Source organism: Mesitornis unicolor, unplaced genomic scaffold (assembly GCF_000695765.1).
Source record: "Mesitornis unicolor isolate BGI_N332 unplaced genomic scaffold, ASM69576v1 scaffold10352, whole genome shotgun sequence".
In the NCBI taxonomy this organism is placed as follows: Eukaryota; Metazoa; Chordata; class Aves; order Mesitornithiformes; family Mesitornithidae; genus Mesitornis; species Mesitornis unicolor.
This window is the reverse complement of record NW_010167113.1, coordinates 1-9,494: the sequence shown is the minus strand read 5'-3', so window position 1 is coordinate 9,494 and position 9,494 is coordinate 1. Positions and strand designations below refer to the sequence as shown.

At 45.2% G+C, this 9,494-nt stretch overlaps 1 protein-coding gene across 1 annotated transcript; it reads right to left on the bottom strand.

Annotated features, from left to right (window-relative positions):
- Positions 1–4,276: 4,276 nt before the first annotated feature.
- ZPBP2 (zona pellucida binding protein 2) lies at positions 4,277–8,836 on the bottom strand (the record flags this gene model as incomplete). The annotated part of the gene is given in 10 exon segments (XM_010178573.1): positions 4,277–4,328; positions 4,825–5,000; positions 5,572–5,654; positions 6,771–6,861; positions 6,863–6,993; positions 7,457–7,492; positions 7,495–7,617; positions 8,177–8,226; positions 8,228–8,282; positions 8,777–8,836. Coding segments are annotated over 10 exon segments (857 nt in total), but the record flags the coding sequence as incomplete, so codon positions are not given.
- Between the last annotated feature and the right edge of the window lie 658 nt (positions 8,837–9,494).

Here is a 9,494-nt window from a genome sequence, read left to right as displayed (position 1 = left end):
ACGGGGAGCCTCGGCGTTGGAGTCAACGCTTTCTTTAGGTGAGGGAATATCATCATCCATTTTAATACCGCGTTCTGGGTAATCCATTTCCTGGTGCGCTGTAGATTTATCTGCTGGGATCAGCAGCGGGGGAATTAGCAGCGTGACCTCCCTCTGCACCGTGCCAGCACGCGGTAAATCTCCGTTATGAACTTCCAAGGTGCTCTGCCCACCCGCACCCCGTGGTAATTAACAGGGACGGAGGAAAATGTGTCACCGGGGCAAGATTTAGGAACTGGGTCCTCTCCGGCAGTGGTGACTCCCTTCCCAGCGATGCTCCCCGGGACGGCAGGCCCTGCGCAGCCCCCGGCTCCGGTGGATTTTCAGTTATTTACTGGGCTTTTGCAAGGTCTTATTAGAAGAAAGCCCAAATTTTATTTTCCTCAGCCCGAAAATGAAGTGTGTTCAGCATTCGCGGCCCCAGACCATATCCTGAACTTTTAACTGATTAGATTTAGAAGAGGGAAGGAAGGATGTCTAATTGTTTAATTTCCACAATTATAAAAATATTTATAAATAATTAGAACCGATGGCAGCAATTACACTGTGATTAAAGCTGGTCTACACTTCATCAATGGCCCTTCAGTTACATAGCCTTATTTATTTATTTTCACCACCAAAACTCCATTTGCAGTGGCATCGCTGCCAATAATGAATCATACTTATTCACTGCCTGCAAAGGACTCATTAATCCGATGATGCTGCTCGTTATGGGATTGGTGCTGCGCAGAAAATGTGGCCGCTGGACTTGGGCAGGAGGAAATTTAATTTCAGCAGAGAGGAAACCGAAGCAGAGCTAAAATCCCAGTATCTCCTCCCGTGTGTGTGGCCAAGAGCTCAGCACTGGGGCTGGACATGTGTTCCCCCACCTGAAATGCCAATTTTCCCTCCCGTCCCTCGTGCGCGCTGGCACCGCGGAGCATGGGGTCGTTTCTCCGATGGCCGTTTTGTCCAGATGAGGTTGTGCCAATCAATGTCCGTGCCCTCCTTCGCCAGAGCTTGCATGGGCTTTCACCTCTCCAGGCCCAGAACCGCATCCTGCGAGGTGTCCGTGTCACCCGTGGTGTCAGCTGGGGGTCCTGGGGACAGAAATTGCATCCTCGCCTTTTGGTTTTTAAGCTCCTTTCCTCTAAAGCAACTCTTGGAGCAGGTCCTGAGAGGTAATTCCTGGGCGTGCATTAACGGGGCTGCACCGCAGTCTCCTGGCGCAGCCCCCTCACCCCACGTGTGACAAGTTCCCAGGATGGGCACCTGCTTCTCTCCTCATCATCCGCTGAGCAGGCTCCTGCTCATTGAAATGAGCCCTGAGCTCCTCTTCAGCCCCTCTGGGCTTCAGTTTGGAGGAACGGGTCTCTCGTGGGTACCGGCGATGCTGCAGGAGTTGGGAGCCAACCTTCCCACCACAGCGGCGGTGTCACCGTCACCGTGGCAGACGTGGTCCTGGCAGCTTTGCTGTGAGTGCTCTACAGCGCGTCTGAGAAGTGTTTCTCAAGTGGTTTGTTCAGGCTGGGAAATGATGTTAAAATAACGGGCTGCGGCTTCCAGTTGGCAGGTTACGGTGATTTATTTTTTTTGGTCATTTTTTGGATGTTTGAAAGCGTTCGTGTGCTGTCAGTGGGCGGCCTGCACGGAGAAGGGGACGGGAAGTTTTAGGTCTTAAATTTATGAGAATTTGTCCCAGCTCTTGAGGTGTTGAAGTTGTCCTTTGCAGAAAGTGAGATTGGAGCCGTGGGGTCGGGGCAGGTTAAAGCAGCGCTTTGAGGGGCTGAGGAGCAACTGAGGCCCCCGCACACAGAGAACATTGGCTGCAGCTGCGTTTCCAAGAGGAAGATGTGTAAAACCAGAGCAGAGCGGGGAAAAAAAGGAGGATTTAAAGCAGCCAGGAAGGTTTTGCAATTCCTGGTGAGCTACTGCAGCTGGGGGAGACAGAGAGCGAGCATAAAAAGCAAAGGTGAGGTGAAGTGAGAGCTGATTACTGCAATTTGTAAAATCGGAAGTGTGACAGCGATTCGGTGGCTCCGGAGAGGGGAAGAGAGCGAACTGCGAGGGATGGGGCCATAAATAAAAGATTCGGCTGCGGCTGGGGCTGTGCAGGCAGCAAGGGGGAGCTCCGGCTGGATGAGAGAATTTACACAGGGAAGGTCACAGTGAAGCCGTGAAAGTCTCCACAGAATTAAGGAGACAAACTCCTTCGCAACACAATACTGAAATATTTGACTTATTTTTCTACTTTTAAGGCTTAAAAAGGTGAAGCACTCTAAGAGCTTTCTATACCTCCAGTTTTTAGGAGGAGGGGGGAATAAATGTTCATTTACAACTCACTATTGCACTTTGTACCTACTCACAGCTTTTTTCCCCCGTGATAATTGATGAGCAGGGCATTCCTTGGTGGTGAAATAGGCCAGGAGACGCAGGCAGCACAGAGCCCGTCTGCTTAATCTGTGTAAGCCTGAGCCGTGCACACAGTGTCCAGTTGGCAGCGAGGATAATCAGCCTACAGGCAGTTTAAATGCTCGTTACAGTACATTTTATTCGTCAGTATTTAATAAGTAATGATTCTGAAAAGCTTGGAGCATGGTCTGTGCCCGTACCGTCTCCTGCTGTGTTCCTGTCAAGATGGATAAGTTAAACCGGGTTGAATCTGGTCGATTTTTGGATGAATACCCACCAAGATGCCATAAGAAGTTGCAGTTATGGAGTTGGGGGTGCTCTTTTGCTTGATTTAGTCCTACATAGTGTAAAAAAGAAAGCAATGGCTCCGTGCTGGGAGGCTGTGCATGGCTTTTCCTGGCTGTGTGCGTGCAGCACAGGGTCCCCTTTGCTTGCACTGTGGTGTGGTTACAACCACCATGACACGAGTGGCTTCAAAAGGGGCCGTGCTGGCTGTGCCTCACAAGGGAAAAGAGGATGAGGGTCCTCTGGTGACAAGGTGAGCCTGGAAGGTGGCAGCTCCGAGCAGGGAGCAGCTTACAGAGCTTAAAAGCAAGTTTAAAAGCTGGTGTTTTGGTAGCTCCACTGTGGCCTTGGAAGCCTGTGGCAGGCTGCCTGCTCTGGTGGGCTCACACAGCCCCTTCCCTGCGCTGTACAGGGGCTGGGGGGAAGGCAGGGTCTTGCAAGTAATAAGACAAAGCTCTGTTAGTAAAGGTTTTGTGAGTGAAACGTTCAGTTGCTGCAGATCCAGCAGCTAACCTTCAAAATCAGATCAGAGCCTGTCTTGTCTGGAAAGAAACAATTCCCATTATCTCAGTGCTTTGGCAATTTGCATCTTGACTTGTTACTCATCCGGTGAACTTGTGGGGAATTTACAGCTGGTGTAAGAGGATCATCTGCTTGTCGCGCACAGCACCTGGGGCCTGCAGGGCTCTGCCACGGGGATTTGATGCAGCTGAAGGAAAAGCTGCAGCAGCAGGAGGGGGGAGAAGGCTCTGCAGGCTCTCTGCTTCCTCAGGACATACCCACTGCTTTCTGGGGAGCAGCAGACAAGAGAGCCGTAAAAGCTGGGTCCTTCATTCTCCTGAGTGCTGGGCTGTAGGATTTGTTACGAACCCTCTCTTGTCTTGGGCCTGATTTCAGTTTCCACTCTGAATGTCCATCAGCAGAGCTCCTGCTGGAGGAGCAGCAGGGAAAGCGGGTGGGTGTTCATTAACCAGTGCGTTGTATGGATTTGAACAAGGCAGGCTGGAAAAGTTCAGACACAGAGAAATGGGGGAAAACAAGGGGAAGGGCTTTTAATGTTTATAAATCACAAAGATTAAATACTTCTATTAATATCTGCTAGAAATTGCCCATAGATACTCTGCACATGTCATTATGGCACGTAATTCCACTACAGCTCTGCCATCTTTCCCCAGGTTGTTTATAGCTCCTCCGTGCTCTCTGAGCAAACCACAGCACAAAGTTGTGGTGTGTCTGGTGTCTCCACCAACAAACGGACTCTTGGCACTAACAGCCATGTGACAAATGCCCTTTTTCTACTGAATTACTTTACCTTGCGTGAGCACTTTGCTTTACTCAACATTTTTAAGTGGTCCCTGAATACAGCAAATCTAAGGGTGTGTGAAAGATGATGTGTTGAGATTGTTCAAAAATTAACGTCTGCTTCCAGAATTGGCAGCTAAAAATGAACATCACAAAACCAAGAATACTTTCACAGCTGTGCTTCGGTTTTCCAGTTTCTGGCACCGGTTTGTCAGCAAGATTTTGCTCCGTATATCTTGAGTTCAGGCCTCGTACAGACCCAGCAGGTCACGTCGTGGTTAGGGCTGTACATTCCAGGCTTGCAGACTACGGTGAAGAGAACAGAGTCAGCGTTTTGGCTGGGGCCATCGCGTGTCACCGTGTGCCTTCCAGCGTGGTAAGATCCTGTCCTTCCCAAGCTCGCTGAGCCTGTCCCTCGCTAAGCACCCCAGCTGCAGGAGTGCTGCTGGTGAAGCAGCTTTTCAAACAGCCAGGTGCTTTCTAGCATTAAGGTATTTGTTTCTCATTTGCTCTGTGTCCTGAGCACAGTCACTCACCAGTGACCTGGGAGGAGAAAAATCCACTTCACTGCTCCCCCTTATGCTGTTTGGAATTACAGCTACACCCATGAGCACGCCAACAAACACTGCCAGCTTCTTTTCTGTTCCTATCAGGTTGTGTTTTAAATCTGCAAAGTGAATGTCTTTCCAAAAGATGAATGGAAACATCACTGCTTTTGACACTGATACTTAGCAAATACTCTCTTTAAAGAAACCTGTGATCAGAGCAAACAAGCTCTGTTTAAATCAAGGTGCTTTATATTTCCCACAGCAACTAGCGCAGCTCTTGTAGGTGATGTCATTTTTCCTGAAACCTGGTAGACTGCTGTCAGTGTAAATAACAGAGAAACTGTTGTCCATGTAGTGTATGGCAGGAGCAGTTTGAAACTCGTGACTCAAAGCATATGTCTGCTTTTGGAAAAAACTCTTCAATTCGATCTCTTGCTTAAAATTAAGAAACATTGGAAGAATAAAAATTATTGGATGTTTCTTCTTGATTTAAAAATACCCGTAAATACTTTCTAGTCCTGATTGTCACACATCTGACCCACTGCCCTAAATGGGAGTTGTCCTCTGGCTTCAGGGGGCCTGGGATTGTAGTCTGCATGCAGCCTGATCGCTTGTTTTAACACTAAGAAGCCAAAGAGATCTGGCTGTAGGAATCAGCTACAGTGGACTTACTTTAAACTGTACTCCATTTACCAAATCATAAATCAAGGACTTAGTTTAGAAAACTGGAAGTTCAGTATACTACTATAAATAATAATGTTTATAATTCTTTATCCTTAGGAGTAAATATAAAGGAAATAATGAGCCTTATTTATTTTTTTTTTAACTGTTTGGATCAAATTGACTTAAACCCAATTTTCCATCCTGAACTGAACTATTTGAAGTTCATGAACATTCATTTAGACAAAATCTGTGTGGATGTGGGTTACTACCAGCCAAATCCATAGCTGCTAAGGCGAAGAGCTTTGTGTTAGATACACAGAGGAGTCACAGGGGCGGCTGACACAGAACTTCTCAGGTTTGTCGCATCTTCACAGTTGTAAGGAATGTGGTAGCAAACTTCTTCCCATCCTGGTGCAAAAGGGCTGACTGTGGGTAGAGAAAAAAAGATACGCGGACATGTGTTAAAGAACACATTGCAATGAACTGAAACAGCCTGGGCAGGTATCTCCAGGTTCACTTTGGAAAACATCGAGAAATAAAACGCATGACTGCTTTTACCATCTTATGATGCTCACTTCATCCTATTGTATTCTCCTAATTTTCCCTCTAATTTGTGGAGAATGGTGATTCTTTTTTTTCCTTCTTGTGGGTGTGTTTGAATGATGAAAAATGAGTGACTGATAAAAGGAGGAAAACCCAGATCTGGTCCTGGTGGTTTCTATCCAGTTACTTAAATTGCTTTGTTCCATTAAGAGTTGGAGGTCAACCAATAAAATAACTGGGGGAAAACTGCTACGCTGACGGGAAGAGTGGAACTAAATTCTCACACAGCACCCTCAGGTTACAGAAAGGACTAAATTTTCAAGTAAAATTTAAGAACTTGGAGTCTTCAGTTCTGAATGTTTCTTGTCTTCACTTAAGGGGAAAATGGCCACAGAACTGTTTTGTAACCTGCTGGATCGTTGCTCTTGGCACATGACGAGATCAAATACAGGAGAGAATGTGGTCAAAGCATTAATGAATAATTTCCTCTCCTCAGTGATAAAACGCCTCTAAATTAGGGCAGCCGTTGGGGTTGATTTAACCTGTTTTGCAAGGCAATGCAGCCACATCAGTGTTACCGTGAGGGAACTGGGAGGCTCTTGTTTTTAACCTCCTTGTCATTTTCTAGAATCAAAACCACAGAGGTCACAGACTTATTACAAATCAAATAATGAAAACCAAATACGATAATTTTCCTTTTACAATTAGTAAACAAATAGTAATGAAAAAGCGGGGCCTCTATTAGCTATCGCCTCTCAAACCGCACACCTTAAAGTGACATTTCTCACAAAGACTGTAGGAAGTGCGCTACTACAAATTCCACATAAAAACTGCATTTTAGCTCCATCTGTGGGCTACTAAGAAAAAATGCAGGGGCTTTGAAAGAGCAGGGAAACAACTTGTGAAGCTATGCTCGACTTCCATGTATTTTGGGCGTTGTTTAAAGTACTTTCAGGTTGTTTATAAACAAACCTCCAAACCAACACTGCAATCCGTTACCTTGAAAGCTAACAAATAGCTCATGCGGGTGCCTTTGTTTTGGCCTCTAGGCAGAGTGGCACTTGTAGGGCGACTCAACAATGTGACACAGACGTCAGATGGGAGATGATGTTATTTAAGATTTTCTTTAGTTCTGTGAAGAAGTGGCCGTTAGCTGCCAGCTCGCATTCCCTTGTAGTAAAGTGCACAAAGACCTGATACGTGTGGTCAGCTTCCCTGTATGCTTTAAGAAAATAGATTTTGTGAGTTCTGTGGCGTAATCAGATTGACTTTTATACAGAAACTTATCACCTGTATTGGTGTACTTTGTATCTGAAATACGGGCTCTTATTCAAAAGTAAACAAATAAATAAAGTTTACTCATTAACCATCACAGAACCAATTTGTCCTTTCCATAGCTGATTGAAATAGCAAGAGATGTTTTGGTTTGAAATGTACAGAATTTATGTGCTTATGTTCCGAGGCTCTGCTCTCAAATATTAACACAAAAAAGGGGGGCAAATAGTAAAATAACACAAAGGTAGTGTGTCTGCAGGAGTTGTGTGACTGAAATGTAAAAACATTTTTAAAAAAAGCTATTCTGGGAGAAAATGTTAACTAATTATTTCTTTTTCTCAAGCACTTCACAAGCCCACCGGACTACAAAGGCGCTGTGCATTTGCTTACTGGTACGTTAGCAATCTTACCATATACCGTAAATTCATAGGTTTCAAGTATTTCTTTCTTTCTTGTGTTGTAGTTTCTAGGATTCTGTGAAAAAGAGCACAAGTGTAGGATCCAGATGTACACTTGTGAAAACCCATCACCATCAGCTTTCCTGTTTCTGTAAGATTCACACGCATTCTCCCTAGAACAGAATCAGGAAATGTTCAGTGACTGGAAATGTTTGGTTTCTGATGCTCTGCTCATTTAGAACATTTGAAGATGACATCTTACTCTTGTACATAATGACACTGCTTCGCGATAATCCGAACCAGTCTAAAATGTACGACTTTTAGGACTTATTGCAAGTTTCCTTCTATCTCAAGCATCCAAAAACTTTAGAGGAAGAAGGGAAAGCGTCTCACGTCAGAGCTCGTGGAAAAATGTGACATAGGACCAGGTGACGGTTTGGAGCCACCATCCCATTGCAGGGTGGCATCAACAGAAACAAGGAAAATATGTGATTTCATGTACAGTAATCTACTTAACCATTTGTGGTTGACTTTTCCTCTTGTAAAGAGAAAACAGAAACTATTTCTCTGCCTCAGCATATTTTCCTGATTGCCTCCCCACCCCCCTGAGGCAGAGGCTGCTTCTAAGTTTGTGGAAAAAGTACTGAAAAAGCTGGTTCTATTAGTGACTGGGGAAAAATAGCTAGGGCAGGTGGAGTGGAAATCCTTTGTAGTTTGAACAAAGTGACTAACCTTCTAAATTTATTCCATCTGGACCAATCCACAAATAATTGGGAGGGAGTCAAATCCATACATACTAGAAATGGGCTATTTGTAAACACCTTAACATACACAAGAACTGCAACACAAGAGAGTGAGTTATGCAAAGTGTTTCTATTGAGTGAAATCACCTAAACACTAGTTAAAAAAAATACATTTAATGTAATTCTGAGTTTATGTTTCGTGTCTGGACTTGAAAAGTGTGAGGTTAATCTTTGATCTCCATTTGCCCTGATTAATATCATGGAACTGTCCATGGTTGGTGCTGAGTGGAGGAGACACTCGTGTCCCACTCAAATCCAGTTTTGAGCCTCTTGAAGAGTGAGGCCCTCGTGTAGACATCAAATTTTCAGAAGTGCTTATAGTAGCACCATGAGGCAAATGTATTTCTAAACCTTCCTCCCTCTCATTACTGTTTTCTATCAGGATCGTACTCTCCAGCACCGTGTTTAGTTGAGCTTGGTTGTGCCGCTTCCATGTGTCGTGTGTCTACAGAATGATCACTGTACGTAACTTCATTGTGAAAGTCTTGTAAGACCTAAATATAGGTATATGTAAAAAAGATAAGTTTACCTTCATGTTTGGTGTTACAATACACGTAATATTTTTCAATTAAATGTAGATCTTCCTTCTCTCACTGTAGGAAAAATGACTTATAATATTACTGAGAGAAATTCGAATATGACTGTTGACCATTTATTTTGTCCCAGCGAGTTTCTGTCTCTTGCCTTGCTTTTTCTTTCTCCCCACGCCCTTTTCTTAAGAACAAGGGCTCCCACTTGTTGCTGACTTGCAGGTTTTTGTTGCTTTAGTGCCCAGATTGCAAATCTGTCTTGATATACCAAAGTAGCTGAGGCTTTATCTTTCCAAAAAGCAGATAAAATAGTTATAAAATTGAACTTTAGAGCTAAGGCTCTTCAAGGGCAACTGGGATGGATACAATGTGGTGGCTGTGGGAGGGTGTTGAGTCTTCAAGCATCTGTGTGCCTTTTGGGAAGCAGTGGGCAGATGCCTAGGCATGAGGGTTATAGGTATGATGTGAAAATCCCCCAGATGTGAAAATCATTACCATTTGTGCTTTTTCAGGCCATGGTGGCAGACGAGGACCATGTCACCCTCCGAAGGAAGGTCCTGCAAAGGACAACTGCTCTCCACAGGTGGCCATGACTCCTGCCTTGTCCCTCAGCGGCCCGAGCTCTACAACTGCCGTCTGAGGAGGCCGTGCCTCGGCGAGGGCACCCGTCTCCCTGTCGCCCCTTCCCACGGTGTCTCCGGCCAGCGCACCCAAGCC